At 39.6% G+C, this 15,964-nt stretch overlaps 1 protein-coding gene across 1 annotated transcript in view; it reads left to right on the top strand.

Moving 5' to 3' along the window:
* Positions 1–15,964, top strand: part of pex14 (peroxisomal biogenesis factor 14) — a 47,397-nt gene that overhangs the window by 12,676 nt on the left and 18,757 nt on the right. Inside the window, exons 3-4 of the mRNA XM_041946060.1 lie at positions 7,667–7,751; positions 13,987–14,112. Coding sequence (XP_041801994.1) covers positions 7,667–7,751; positions 13,987–14,112 — 211 coding nt within the window. The remainder of the gene's footprint in view (positions 1–7,666; positions 7,752–13,986; positions 14,113–15,964) is intronic.

The raw sequence follows: 15,964 nt of genomic DNA, 5'->3' as shown, positions 1-15,964 counted from the left end.
ATTTTTCTTTGTCACTTAGTGTGATCAGGAACAGACTCTGCCTGCTCTCTTTCACCAAAACCAAAACGAAGGTCTACTGCCTTAAGTTTCCGCCCTCATTTGATGGTGATTTCAGTCTGACTTATCTGCCGCTGTGGATGTGTGGCCCATTGTCTTGGCAAGTGTGTCTAAATGTTTCTGACAGGTCTCAGTGAAAGACAGGCCGCAAGGGTAAACTGCCAGGCGTTTCCTCCCCCCTTTGACTCCATCCGTACCACCCCTGACCAGTAGATGGCGATGTTAATCTTCTCTGGCTCCGCTCCTGCCTTGACGGATCTCCCTTAACACCATCCTTCTCCTCTCCTTCTTTCTGTGGCACTCACTGTGGAAAGAGGGGTCTCACCCCGTGTGGAGGGTCATGCCACCAATTCCTGGCCCCCTTTGAAGACCATGAAATTGCTGATCCAAGACGCACGATTAGTGCATTCAGCCTATTGACTGGAGAAGGGTTGACGCGCGATTATAATGTCACTGGAATGTCACAATCTGTCTGGTTGTCTTTGTGAGCATATTCTCATCCGGTGGTACAGTGTACCCAAGAAGGAATAATTTGATCAATAAAAGGACACCTCTCTCTCTATTGTCGCTGGCCTCTCTATTCTAGTTTTATTAGTCAATTTGGCAGGCTGGCAGGACAGCACACGAAACTGATGCCAACTCGCTGCATCTTCACCCCAGCTCCCTGCTTTATTTGCCTATCACAGTGGTTCACTTCAAGTCGCTTTGTTGTGTATGTATTGCAGGGTGTGTATGTGTGTCTTTGGATGGGTGCTGCCTCAGTGAGAGGAGCAGTTTGGATCAACAGAGGGGGATAGGCTTGTCACTGTAAGTTGCTTGTGACGGAGGCGGCTCTTCCTCTGACACCACAACACAACTTCTGTGGTGTGTCGCTTGGACACAAGCTTCACGTTGTTTGCTGCTGGTGCCGCTTGCGTTTTGCCTCAATCAACTAATTGAATGTGAAAGGCTTGCGGGCCTTGATGATGTGAAGGACAACACACACAGAGCAGTGGCAGTTTTAAGAAAAGCCTTTGTGCTTTGTTTATGTGACTGTAGCCGGTTGCTTCTGTCATTTCTGTTCAACTGATGAACATTCAACTGATTCATGCAAATTGGTTAATTGTGGCTAAATGCAGATTTCATTGACCTGGCTGTTCATTTTTAAAATTTGCCTACAATGATCTTATGAGATGAAATGACTTCAAGTTTGTAATTTGTTATGTTTTTGGCAAATTCAAGTGAGCAACCAATGATGAGTTTTTCATAAATTCTATGTCATGTTTTTGAACAAAACTTTACATGGTTCTGTATAAACCACTTCATAACCACTTTTTACTACATCCCACTGTGTTTGGTGCTAGTCATTGCTTGTGCGAAGTGGCACGTGGAGTGGCTTGCAACAAAGTGCCATTATCAACATTCACCTCACTACAGTTTATGTTTGGTTTAAAAAAAATGGTACAGAACTATTTTTGTGAAATAAATTAATCTAAATATGTTCTGAAAATTAGGTCAGCAAAATTTATATCCATTTATATTTTTCTAGATATATTCATATATTTTTCAACAAAACTTTTCATGCGTAACACATTTCAAAACCAAATTAAAACCACATTTTTTAGCATATTCCGCTGGTCTGAAGTTGCATCATGAGCACTCTTGTGTTAAGTAACGCTCATTCCCCATACTGAAAAGCACATGGAGCCGCTTGTCACAGAATGTCATCATTGACTGTAAAAGAAAGGGGAAAAAAAGAAAAAGAAAAGCTTCGAATTACAGGAAAGAGGCACTGCATTAAAGAACAAAGGAGATCGATGGCAGTACATTAAATTTTATGCGAATGAAAAAAAAATCAACTAATTAAAATTGATTACTCCTGCTTTGTAAATGTGTTTCTGAATTAAATTATTGTATGAAAACATTTTGACCAATCGAGGAGCTGAGGAAGTATCCATTACTGGATTGCAGCTGAGAAGGGGCTGGAATGTTTTGTGGTGGCTAAGTAGTTTGTTGTGCTCCACTGCGACTCCCCTCTTGCACCCCCACTGCTAAAGTGCCATGGGTTAATCTCTGATGACCCTCATCTCTCAGAGAAGCTCCAGACTCATGGTTTGGCCCTTTTACCTGAATTAAAAGGAATTTGTGGGCTATATAAGTATTTTTGTCCAAAGTGGGTGAAAGTGAGGTGTCACTGACAGAGTCGCTGCTCTTTAGTCATCTGGGCTCTCGGGGCTCTCAGGGCCCTCAGGGCCCCGCTGGGGACGTCCTTATCTAAACAGTCATCTGTCTCGCTAGTTAAGCAAGGGCAACCCCAAGCAGCACGACTGACGGTTACACATTAAGAAATGTCAGACTTGGCTTTCTAGCGTATCTTTCAAGCTAGTTTTGAATTGGCTGGATGCCACTGGAATAAAAGAAATGCTTCACTTTGTTGTTGCTTTATCTTATTTATAAAACTGCTGTTAGCGTGAGTTGCTGTTTCCTCATCCTGCACTAAAATCTCTGGGATTCTGTTTTTTATCCTGTTTATCCAGATCTTGTGTTTAATTTTTTTTTTTAAACTGCAACCTGCAAAAACACACACTTGCACTTGCTGTTCCTATTTTTAATTTCCTTATATATATATATAACTTAAATTTACAATATAAAGGATGTGAAGCAATCACATGACATCATAATGCATACCCAGCATATTGAATCATAAAATATGTGGCCACAGTTTTGAAATATAATTTTACACCATAGTAAAAATTCTCCAGGAGAGAATGTGAGACAGAACAGGGCAACTTTTCTTTTTCCCCGATAGCCTTCGTGTAACTCCCAAGCTTGCTTTATCTGTATTTATCTGTGCTCTGCACAGTTTTTACAGTTTCATATTGTTCTCACTACATCAAATGTACTTTAGCCCCCAGTGTTTCTAACTGAAGCTACTCAACTTTTCCGTTTTTGCAGTGACAGAGTTCTGATGAATGGAAAGTTAGGTCTGTACATGCAGTGGTCTTGAAAAAAAGCTTGATTTCCGTCCACCAACCCCCCTTTACAAAAATTGCATAATGTGCCTTTGATGTCATGATTGTAGCCTTGCCCATGGCTCTAAAACTGACACTGATACAGCGCTGTATGTTATTTTTAAACCTTTGCAAAGAAAATGTCAATGAAGTTTTCCATGACCCTTTTTTATCTATTGAAATGTTGACTCTGACCTTTAAATTTCAAAAGTTACGATCATTCGATAAAGATTGACCACATTCAGAGAGTGTAAGACAGAAAACCAACACACTGTATTCACTCTTTTACTTACTGTACCTGTATGAAGATGGTTTAAACTAAAAGACAGCTTAAACCAGTTCATGGTTACATAAAAGATGGTTTAAACTAGTTCATGGTTTTGTCAGGAGAAGAAGAAAATAGCCCCATGCTTCACCAGTGCTCCTTTATCAGATTTTACTGATGCTGAAGTTGAGTTTCAGTAGTGGTTGTTCATTTAATTCTTTCATTTTGTTGCTTCTCGGAAAAGCAGTGCCCAAAAGAGAAGAAGGCAAGACACAAAAAAGTTCTTTCTGTACAGTCATTGTCAGAATGGTTCAGGTCCAGCAGGGCCGTTGAAGCTCCAGCAGTGTCTGAATGAGGATGTGGAGGTTAGCTAATTCATCGGGTCTGCACCTCACTTCCTAATGTCTCTCAGGGTCAATAATTCCCTATAGCTCCTCCCATGAGACCCTGCTTCCTCCACTAAAGGTCACATTAAGGTGGGAAAGATGTCGCAATTAGAAGGGCATTTAAAGCTGCTCTTTTAAAAAGATTAAAAAGCACTGTTGGCCACATCAAGCAGTCATGCGACTAACGGAAACACAATAATTGCATTAAAACTTCATTCCTTTCTGGCAGGGCTCTGGTATCAGAAAGGTATTGGGTTAAGTCATTTAAGACAGCCGCCCCTGATAGCAAATCATCCATGAAAGCACCAAATTAATATAGAGCTTCATTTTTCGCGGTCTCTCACTTTCTCTCACTTTTGGTCCTCCAAACGTGTGTTTGGGGGGGAAATTTGAGACTAGCCTAACACAATTTTTGTTCATGTCTATCAGCCTATTATTATATCAGGGGCACTTCTCCACAAATGTACAGGCCGGGGCAATTTGGAATGAATTGATTCACACTGAGACTGAATCCTATACGTGCTAATGATCTCCTTTTAGCCCCTCCATTGCTACCCCAACCCCCCACCCAACTTGTAGTTCCATCATACCCCCTGAATGTCTTCATTGCTGCTCACAAAATGTTTACAAATACCTTTGTTGTGGAATAGATGACATGGATTAAAGAGTTGGCTAACTACATGGCAATTTTTCTTCTTTTTCTTCTTCTTTCTTCTTCTTCTTTTTCTTTTCTAAGATATGTAGTATTTTTTTAAAGAATTTCTGTAAATTGACTCAGAAGTTAAACAACATACAGCAAACCTTTAAGAAGGGAAAATCACGCTTGCAAACACTGTGTTTTTGCTTTATAACACTTTCAGTTCACAATGTTTGTTAACTGGTGGTTTGGCTTGGCCCAAATAATTAAGACAGAAAACCAGTCTTGAATCATCTATCTTTTCATCTTTTGTGGTTCAGATGTTCTCTGGATTATTTCAAATACTGAAACTTAGTATAACTTCTAATACTGAAACCAGCCAAAAGAAACTATCGTAGGACACACGACGCATTGCCATCTCAGTATAGAAAGTCTGAATTTCTCAACTGCTCAAATCCGTAAACCCCATGATGCACTTGCAGAGTATCCATAGGTCTTACTGTATTTTATAGTTAAGTGCAATTACTAGTTGGAGCAAAAATATACAACTGGTTACATGGATTCCCTCAGGCGTCCAACCATGGTGGTTCGAACATAATTGGATTTCATCCTCATTTCTCTCAATTCAAAGTATCACAATTGTAATTTTCAGACAAGTGCAGTGCAAAGTCTTGTCCAATTCAAACTCAATAACATTGCTGTAATCTTGTCCGTTCATCAACTTCACTCTCTTTAAGTGTGTTGGTTAATGTTATCTCCTCCTATGATTGAGTTTTCGCCTCTTTTTCGGCTTTACCTGACACTCTATTGGTTATCTGGTTTGTAAAGATTATTGCTCTTAACATGGAGCACTTTGGTGCATTAGCAGTCAAAGCTTTACTTGAGCTTTACTAAAGAGCCTAATTGTTGTTTTAACCCCATATAATTCACTAGTTGTCCAAAAGGAAGGAAATTCAAAGAATTTCTATTTAAGTTATTCATGTTGCCAACCCAAATGTGCCTTGTACTGTGATCCATCATGCTCCTTTAAAAGCCCAGTTGTGTGCTACCCAACACTATAACTGAGATGATCCATAAGTCAATAACAATACAAGACTGAAACCTGCGCAATGTGGTTATAATTGATTGAGATGTCTGGGTGGAACTTGTGCAAAGCATCTATGTCATCTGCTAAGAAGTGCACTTTTCCTCTCCCTGAAGATCTACCACCACAGTTTTAACCAAATGGACATTTGCCTCATTAGTGTGCTGCTGAGCTAGCTGCGGTCCTCGCTAAGATGTCATACTTATGCCTATTAAAATTGACACAATTTTCTTATCAGCGTTGTGCTATTGAAATTTTAAGGCAATGTAAACAAGGTTTGCTCATTCAGCATGTTCTCCCTCTATTAAATCATTACCTCTTGCTGGGCCTACAACACTCTGTTATTTACTGGAATAAATGTTAGAATATTAGATTTTAGTGTGTTTATTACCTCTGGTTTCTGCCTTTTCCACAAGTAGTCCTGTTGGCTCACTTACGTGAACAGTAAGAGCTTTCACAGGAGCAGGATGATTTTGTCTTGTTATCAAAGGGATACTTATTCTGTGTTTTGACTGTATCTTTTGGCCCAGAACATCAGTTGGGGGTTCACCATGCAAATGGTTTAATCTGCTTGTCACAGTGAAGGTTCCGGGTGGCTGACTTTAATAAGCCCTCAGCATATAGAGATACAGGAAATTCCATACCCCTTGCATAACCCTTATGTACATCAAGGTCATGGTCGTGTCACAGCAAAATGGTAGATTAGTGTCTAAATTGCAGCAGCATCTCTTGGGATAAATCTGGTACATTTTGATAAAATTCACTGTTGAATTTTCATTACTGCATTTATCTTAAAGTCTCTGCATGGATTTTCATGTGCAAACAAACATCATGCGTTCGCAAAGTGTGTTGTTGTGAGCAACTGAGGGTTTTTTTTTTTTAAGCATTCCACAGCTTTCCCAGTCTTTTGTAGCTCCTGTCCCAACTTGTTTGAAACATGTTGCTGGCATCAAATTCAGAATAAGCAGATATTTACAAAAATCAATAATGAGGTCAAGCATTAAACTTACTGTATTTGTTCTGTTTTCTATTGAGTATATGTGAAAAAGGATAGGAAAATAATCACATTGTGTTTTATTTGTGTTTTGCACAACATCCCAACTTTTTTGGAATTGGGGTTGGGATTAAAGAGTTATTAAACTGCTTTTGAGCTGATTCTTAGTCTTTTCATAAGTTCCATAAAGTTGCCCGTGTTGTTATCCTCTACAGTACTGTGTGTTTGTCACAGAAATCCAGGCCTTTGTACAGCTTTCCTGCCACACCTACCCCTTGGACAAGTTTAAACTGCAATTCTTTTGGATTGAAACGGGTTCATAGTATATGCAATGCATTACCCAAAACGAATTACCACTGGCAGGGCGCTCAATCACTTTGTATCTTTCAACACTAAGAGAAAAGAAGAGTAATCAAAACCTTTCAACCTATTAGAGGGATGACTTTTACAATTGAATCACGGGGACCACAGGTGCGATAATAAGTCATCTAAACCTCCCCTCCAGTGTGTTTCCCCTTTCTCTGTGTTCTTACATATTTATCTATTTTAGGAGGCGCCACTTCATGGCGCCCACTTCAAATTTATGTTTTAATGCCATTTGAGGAAGATTTTTTTTCTCCCTCCAATTCTTGGAAATGCATACTGGGGTGGAAAATTAAGGTGCATCTCGAAGGAAAACATAATAGAATCGATGAACGCCGTGCACTTAAAACTACTGATGTTCTGATGCTATTTAACGTTCTAGTGCATTAACGTTTCAAGTCATTACAACATTCAGGCTGGGTGATTTGATCATGGCAGGTTTTTAACTGGAAGAATTACAGAAGTTTTCAGCCTAGGATTCTCAAGTTATTAGATACAAATGATCACCTCTGCATTAAGTATAGATTTTCTTCCACTGCGCACTTAAGAATGGAAGTTTGTCTTTAAGAGGGTAATAGCAAATTAAGCTCCATACTCCATTTGTCCAGCACTCTTGATGGGCTAATTTTATAACTGCTGATTTGGTCATTCCCCACATTTAGCTGGAAAGTGGTCAGGTGGTCTTTCTCCTCGCTGCTGGGTGTGGGGTCTTAGAAGCAACTATCAAATGGAATCCATTTATGTTTTTTTTTTTTGTCTCCATTTATAACGAACCGTTTTGTTAAAGAAGGTCTAGACTTTTGTTGTTTCCTGACTGTTTCCTGCAGAACTTGTCTTCTTTCTCTCACATCATCATTGTGAGGAATTAAATCACATTTGTCTCTTCCCAGATTACCACTGCTGTAAAATTTCTACAGAACCCAAAAGTGCGTCAGAGTCCCTTGGCCACCAGAAAAGCCTTCTTGAAGAAAAAAGGTGAGAGATATTTGATTTGCACTTGATTTATGTTGAATGCAGTGCAGGAAGCCTTGAAAAATACAATATATATATCTCAGAAAATCTTATTAACATTATAATCCATATATGTTTGTTTACAAATGTAGTCAGCCAGTGATGCCACACTGTCTTTTTTTTTGGTATTAAGATTGGTCTATAAGGGTCAAAGGTTATGGCTGTAGCTCTTTGCCCTGGGGGGTCTAACAGGGGTCGATTTTGCTTCAGAGTGCATGATTCAGGCCCTGTGAATAAATGACACACCAGTTGGGATGCTCCTTTGGGTTCAGGAAAATTAATATTGACAAACTCCCTCTGCATTTTCAATGGAATTATCAATATTGCCTTCCAGCGTTTTAACCCTTTTACTTAATTTAACTGTTATCGTAAATTTGAGGCTTGACACTGGGAGGTTTTCTAAGCAGGGATGGTGTAAATGTTTGCTGGCTCTTCACTTTCTTTGCAATTCATTCAGATTATTTCTGACACATGGTAGAATATTATTTGTGCAATAAAACTTGCAAAAAGCTTTATTACTCTGAACTCATTTAAGTCGGTTCAATATAATGCAGCAGTGGAAATATGCAGTGTTACGCCATGTATTTCTTCGAGCTGGCCTATAGCTGAGCAATAGCAATAGGTACAGAGAGATGGTATGTGGCTTTACCTCACATAAACTCTTTGTGGTGAGTATGTTTGTTTCAGTTCTTTGCCAAAGAGTTATTTGCTTCGAGTACAGGACCTCTGCAGTGCTGGGGGGACTGCCTGCAGCATTAGAGTGGCCAAACAGTGAAAAGTGAGCCTAAAAGCTCCATGACAAGGGAAGGTAACCTGAAACCAAATCCATGGTTGCCTGCTGCTACTACACACATCTCATGTGGCTCTAATGACTCCTGATATCTTTTGAAATTTCTTTGTCTTTGTGTCCCATTATTGACAACTAAGGCATGTTCATAATCTACTGTTGGTCTCTCAAATGTAATCAGGCCTCATCAATACCAAAATGATGTCATACTACACCACGTTTTCTTCTTACTTTCTTCTTTGTTGTGAACTCCATGGAGCTTCGCTATCCAAAATGGTTTGCTCTTACTGCACTTTAAGTCCATGAAATATGTATGACGCTTTAATGCAGATTTATTTTGGAAAGTCGGTTCTACTGTAGATCTAAACAAGACCCCTTGATTTGCATAAGGACATTGATCTCAGGGAGAGAGAGGATAAAGATGAGAGAAAATAGAGCAATGAAACACTAAGCACAAAGTATGTTTGAGTAGCACTCTGAAGTAGGATAACTCTTGACTTGTAGAGTCATACAACGGTGAACCTGGAAATCCTTTGCATTCACACTCGAGCTTCCCTGTGTTGTTTCAGGAAAGTGCTTTACTATTAATATAAAACCCATACTTTTTTTTTCCTCTGTCCATTCCACTTCACCACACTAATTTCCTAGAGCAGTATTTTGAAAATGTTTATGTTAAAGGAAATTGTGTCAGGAAAAGGCTATGTTAAGATAAACCTTCAACATTTCTATTGTATTGTTCTAACTGTGAGTGTCATTTAGTAAACAAGTATTTAATATGTAGGAGTATGAATTAATTCCTTGAAGTAATTAATCATGACTAACATATCATTATACAGTATTCCTTATATGACTGAACCTTTTTTCACAAATTGAGTATCTTGTAATGATGCTTCGTAGACATGAAGCATCATAACAAGATGCATGTCAGTCTGGTTCATGTTCATTTTGAAATGATCACTTATGCTCAGTCATGACTATTGCCAGTTGGTCACTTCCGTTTCCGTCTCATAGCCATAAGACTTCTGCATTGACAGAACAGCAGGCCAATACTCACAGTTTCCCTGTTTCTATACCCGGCATGTATTGTCCTCTCAACCTTTTGACTTAGAAACTCAATCATCCTCCTCCTCCCACAGTCACCACAGCAAATGTGTCAGTCTTAATTTCTAATACAGTTTAATGTCATATTTATGTAAATACTTCTGGATTTTACTCTATATTAACAGCCAGAAATGTCAAAGCACACATAAAATGAAACAATACCATCTCCCGGTAGAGTGGAATTTAAATTGGATTCCTCTTGCTGCCAGTACTTATGCTGGACAGCTGATGAAGGGGAAAATAGGGCCCACTTTGATTGCATGTTGCAGAATCTTTACACAATAATCTCGCTCGTGCATATTATTTCCCAGCACATTTGCGCCCTAATCTGCACTGAAGGATGCCTCTCCTGTTACATCTCTTTTTTTCCAAAGAGATCCTAATAGTGTGGTTTATTTCAATATTCATTGAAAAATATAATTTTCTGTTTTCCTTCAACTGTCAATTTCAGGGTATGAATTGGCAATTATGCAGTCCAATATTTCTAGCTGCCCTTCTCGAGTCCTTGTTGAATAAACCGGCAGAAATATTGAAACTTTGTCACTTCGATGTAATATAAATCAGGATTTAAACCCAGAGATGTTTTTTTGTTTTGTTTCTTTTGCAGGGGGGTGGCTGGGAAAATGCGTTTAAAGCCATCTTGAGGCAATTTTGCTTGACTTGTTCGTTGCCAAGATCAAGTAAATTTTATTGTGTTTGACTGAAATATAATGTGCTGCAGTCTCATCTAGTGAATTGTGCCATCTATGTCCTCTACAATTAACAGATGTAACAACTAAAGAGCGTTGGGCCCCATTTTGGCACCACCATTTAGCCCAGACAATTAGCAGTTACACACATAATTACCAAAAAAATCCAATTCTCAGGACAAAGTCAACAACATTTTCCAGCTTTCAACATGTCACTTTGACCGTGGCTCCTAAACTGACATCAGTCAGCCGCTCCCAGATTACCAGACTGAGTGCAGTTTGTCTGGGAAAGTAAAGCACAGAGAGCACACATACATTGTTGCATTACGGGTAAATTCAGGCACAGTACATTCTCTGTCAGTGAGACATAAATGATGCCTTGACTTATTTCTTTTTTATACCGTCCCAGTTGTTATTGAGTTGAATAAATAATGCTAATAGATTTCACCCTGACTAGAGGGCCAGTGATCGAGGGTCACAGGGAACACAGGTAGGCTGTTGGTCTATTACCATACCTGCTATGAAGGTAAGGGTAAGGTTCATCATCCCAGATATTAATAGGATGCTGTTTGTAAGTGGGGTTATGTGACTCACCTCTCGGACAAAAATGACAATGACCAAGGCCTGCATAGAAGGTAAAGGGATTGATGTGGTTATAAATTACTCCACGGCGCCACCTAGCCTAGGCCTTGCCTACTTTGTCATCAGTACAAGGCGATAAAGCAGGGAAATGAGAGCAGAGTCCCCTTTTTTAATACATAAATGAATACTCTATGAGAGTGGTCATTATTTAGGGCATGCTATTTTCAAGCAGTTGTACCGAACCAAATGACATGTAGAATCTCCCTCGCCAGCACAGCTTGAGAAACAGGTTGAAGTTGCACTCGACTTCCTAATAACCCATTGACCTCCATCTATTTATGACCCCTGCCATGTCGTTTTTTTTTTTTTTTTTCTAAATCCGATATTCAAAATGTAAGTAATTTTCACTCAAGGGCAACTTCATAATTCAGGCCTTGGAGGACAGCGAAAAAGGCTTTCACCTTTTACCATCCAAAATATTTTAGTAAGCAATTTTTATAATTGGCTGTCCGGCCTAGGTGCTGACCCATAAAGTCCAGAAGTGCCAGAATTGGAGAAATGGATTTAATGTAAGAGCCTTGCTGCCTCTTTGCCCTTAAAAAATACCCAGAGAATATGAGCCACTGAAAATAGAGCTGTAAATAACCTGACGAGCAATGGGTTTTCCTTTAAATAAATACCGATCAGGTTTATGTTGAAAGACAATAGAAAACGTAGCCCAGATATGCAGTTTACAGTATTTATAGCTGTAATATCGAGGTGCCAGCACCGTAATTTCATGCCCCAATGAGAATGGCAAGGTCAAAGCAAATGCTTTGGCTGAGCATCTGCTAATACGGTGACTCATAAACAGGCACTGCGTGTATCAGGTGCACCAAATAATACAGTATAATGAAATACAGAATAGCTTTCCATTATTGTTCTTTTTTATGGTGTCGTCATTAGATGTAATTTATGTCTTAAAAAATTCATCTCCCCACAGGTCGATCTGAAATGGGGGTCCAGGGGTCATTCCACAGGTTTTGGAACCCATAATAAATTTCACAATCCCTTTTTTGTCTTTTCCTTTTATATGTAAAACTCACTTTCACCTTGTTCCCTTTTCTTTTGGATCTAAGGGCTCTTTCATTTGCTGTTGTCTTCACGTCAACAACAAACAGATCAGAGCATACAACACAACTTAGCAAGATGTAATTTGACTAGAAAACAGCTTTAGGAATCTCCATGTATTTTATTTTGAATAAAAAAACCTTTCATTTGTTGCATAAACAACATCAAAGGTGTGAACAGCCATTAAGATGTACATACATTAAGCTCGATAGTAGCCTAAATGTGGATTATTTTACTTCACATTTCAAGGTGAAAGGAAAAACCTGAAGCATGTTTTTATTTCTTCTCATTCGGTGAAACTGAGATCCTAGCATGTCTCACTCAATAGTCTGCCACCATGTAGTCTGCTGTGGTCAGATGAATCAGGAGTCCAGGGACACATTATTGCTTATTTGACAGTGCAGTCTGACTGCACAAACTCAGCACATGGCGCTCACCACTTCCTGGCACTCAGGACCTGCTGTAGACTACAGGCCGGCCAATATTTGCCTTCAATTATTCAACAATTTTCATGGCCATTTGAAGTCCCCGAAGCATTTAAATAGGTGACGGGAGGGACCTCCTCTTGGCGTGAGCTGTGTGGTAGATTATCAAAGGATGTCTTTATGCTTTTGGGCTGCTGACACAGGGACAGGTTAAAGTGGGATTTTTGTTCAACCTGCTATTCAGGTATCTGACTCACAGTTACACCACTTTTGCAGATATAACATATTAAAATGGGAGGAGTTATTGATTAAATAATTTCATTATAATGTTAGCCATATTAAGAAATTAACATTTCTACTTTTCCTATTTACACAGTTTCTATTATTATTAATACTCCACATGGATGTTGCTGTATGCTTCTCTTGTGAAAACCACTCTGGAGGTCAGTACCAGAGGTATTAGGATGTGGCTCTGTGCAGTTAGTATTAATGAAAATGTGCAGGCATCTCTTGAAAGACTGCAACTGAACCCTTTCCAATTGCTCGATTTCTCTCAACGGATGGAGGAAACTTATTCTGAGCTTGTGTAAATTCTCCAAATCCTGTGGGAACAGTTCAAGTAAAAGGCTGTCTCACAAAGGGGATTTTCTGTCAATAAGCAGGGGAAATGGCTTAAGGAAGTAATGGTAAAATGTTAGTGAGAGACAGCCTGTAAGCAGTACTCAACATCATAATCTTGACTTTTTTTCTCCGTTAGGTAAACCATGCTCTGCAACATCTATAAATTGGTTAATGTTGTTTTTTAATGTAGTTCACCAAAAGTTGTAATTATTTTCCTTTGTTCAGACTAAGATGCTCATTAAAAGATGAGACCCACAGCAATGGCAGCATATGGCGCCTGAAATAAAATCCTTTCTTGCCACAAAAGGAGATGTTCATATTAGATTTTTTTTTCCTCCCATCTGATTCTCCATCAGGGAGCCCTTTGCAATTTAATCATCACTAAAATCATTAAAAAGATCTGAAGATTAAATTATATTGGCATTTGCAAAATTATGTAATACATTTACATTACAATGAAGAAATTAAAATAATGCATTTTCACTGTCTGGGGTGTATGAAATCTCCACATGGGAAATATAACTGGAGAAGTGGACAGACTCTTATTTTCTTTGCCTTTGGTGGCAGTTAATAGGCTCACAGAGTTTCAGATTTCATTGTGTGAACCTTTTCACACCATCTTCCTGTGATGGATGTCCATGAAACAGAAACTCTCAGTGGCATATCTGAATTATGAAATGAAAATGCATTTTTGAGAAGAGGGTAGGTAAAATTGAATGAAGATTTGACATACTTACCCTAAATTGTAGTCAAAAGATTTGTGGGAAGCTAGGGAAGTATTTAAGCATATATTATGATAGTCAAGGAGCCATTTGGTGTTTCCCATTAACATGCAGTCACTAAACCCCCTCCAAATGTCGTAAAGGCATGTGTCTTGATTCCAGGGCTGACGGACGAGGAGGTAGAGCTAGCCATTCAGCGCTCTGGCAGCACAGAAGAAGTCCTGCCTCTGAGCCCTGTGGGACCCCCACATCCACTCCATGCAACTCAGCTGGTTCCTGCACCACACAGTGAGTGCACACATCCTTTTCTCCCCTTTGATACCTGGTGCATATACATGATATTAATATTTATGTGCACCGTCTCCATTGAAAAAAAGGGTTTGTAGTGGAGTCTAATTTAAAACTTAGAGGTCTTCCATCTTGTTTTTATTCATTTAAACCCATTAAACAGGATTATACATAGCTCACCAAATACCACAATGTTTACAGTATTACAGACATGTATGCTATACAGCATTTGCCTTGATTGTGAATTGAGATACAGGGAATATGACATTGCACAGCACAAGCTCATGAAGTCTCTTGCCGTTCTGTTCCAAGGGGTTCCACCCTGGCAAGACCCCACACCGCAACCTGTATCTTTATTACCTCAGGAGGTTATGAGTGCTGTCCACTGATTTACCAATGCAGAATGAAGTCCGCGTAATGCTTAACCCATATGACAATGATTCCAGATGTATTCCACCCTCATTTATTACCACACTGTCCTTGACTCCCCTGGCATCTCATGTTTTGTAATGAAAGTGATGTTGATGGGATGGCCATGTAGTTAGGGAGACTCGCGGCTCTCTGTCCATAGTGGGGGTTTTATATCAAAACGGCTATAAGGGAGCTGCATAATGAGGTGAGAGCGGGGAGTCTTGTATGGGGGGTCATGCTGAAAAGAGGGGGCTACCTCCCTTTGATGTCCTTGTTATGGGGACGGTACACGGGGACCCGCATCCATCTCTGTCGAAGTAATGGATACTCTGATCTCTATTTCCACGCGGTAGAAGGACAGGAAGGCCTCCACTGAACCCAATAAATTTGAGAGGAGATTGGAAAAACGGGGGATGGAGACCACAGTTCCACAGCTTAAGTGACCAAATAAAAAAAGGAAGATGGCCGAGTGGAAGTGGTAGAGGAAAAGGGAGAGACAGAGGAAGAATGAAAGGTCCTAAAGGGGGAGAAAAGAGCAAGTGAAGACCCCTGGTGATGCAGTGAGGCTTGTTCAGGGTCAACCACCTATCCCAAGGACTCCCAGGCCTTTCAGAAGCACGGTATTCTGGGATAGGTGACAGCCTATCGCAGCTATAATGTTGATGAAGCCCCAAATTTATGTGGTTACCATATGGATGCTGGAGAATGATTCAAAATTTTCGATACAAAAGGTTACAGGTTCATCCCTGAATGCTGCAGCAGCAATGAAACGTGCCCTTGAGCGAGGAGAATAAAATAGCATTCACCTTGAAAATATACCGTATAGTCCAGTATGACAGTGGGTCTTCTCATTTTATTTGCATGTCAAATCACACAAGCGGCAAGGCACAAGATCAATCTGGTTTACTTACTTGAAGCCAGAAAACATGTACCACATAACCCATTAGGTGAAATCAGACCTATAATAGAATATCAATGATGTACGTTAGTGGCCTAGCCTCTAATAATTTCCTATTCATTTAAGACCCATCAGAGTAAATAAAAGAAAAACTCATACAGTGTATTTCCTCCAGACCTGTTTGTTGTTTAGTGACATTTTCAGTTGAATGCCTCTCTTATGTGGGGAATTTCCACTTTGACAGGCAGTTGGCCTACCCAGATGACAGCTTGCACAATGACACACTTTCACAGTATCTGTCACTCAGCAAGACAGTCAACTTTTAAACACACAAACACAGACACACGCACACACACATACCTCTTCAGTTGTTTAAAGGTTTATAGACACTGTATAAGGGCCCGCCCCAAAATAAGTGGAAGACAATTTTGCTTACTTAAAGAGCAGGATAGAGAGACTGCTTGTTTGCTCTGTAGACTTACGCGTTATAGGTTTTTCTTTCACATAAACAGCTGGATAGACGGATGCAATGATTGTAACATC

The sequence above is a fragment of the Chelmon rostratus genome, chromosome 10 (genome assembly GCF_017976325.1).
Source record: "Chelmon rostratus isolate fCheRos1 chromosome 10, fCheRos1.pri, whole genome shotgun sequence".
NCBI classification, from domain to species: domain Eukaryota; kingdom Metazoa; phylum Chordata; class Actinopteri; order Chaetodontiformes; family Chaetodontidae; genus Chelmon; species Chelmon rostratus.
The sequence above is the reverse complement of the archived record's forward strand: the minus strand, read 5'-3'. Positions and strand labels throughout refer to the sequence as shown.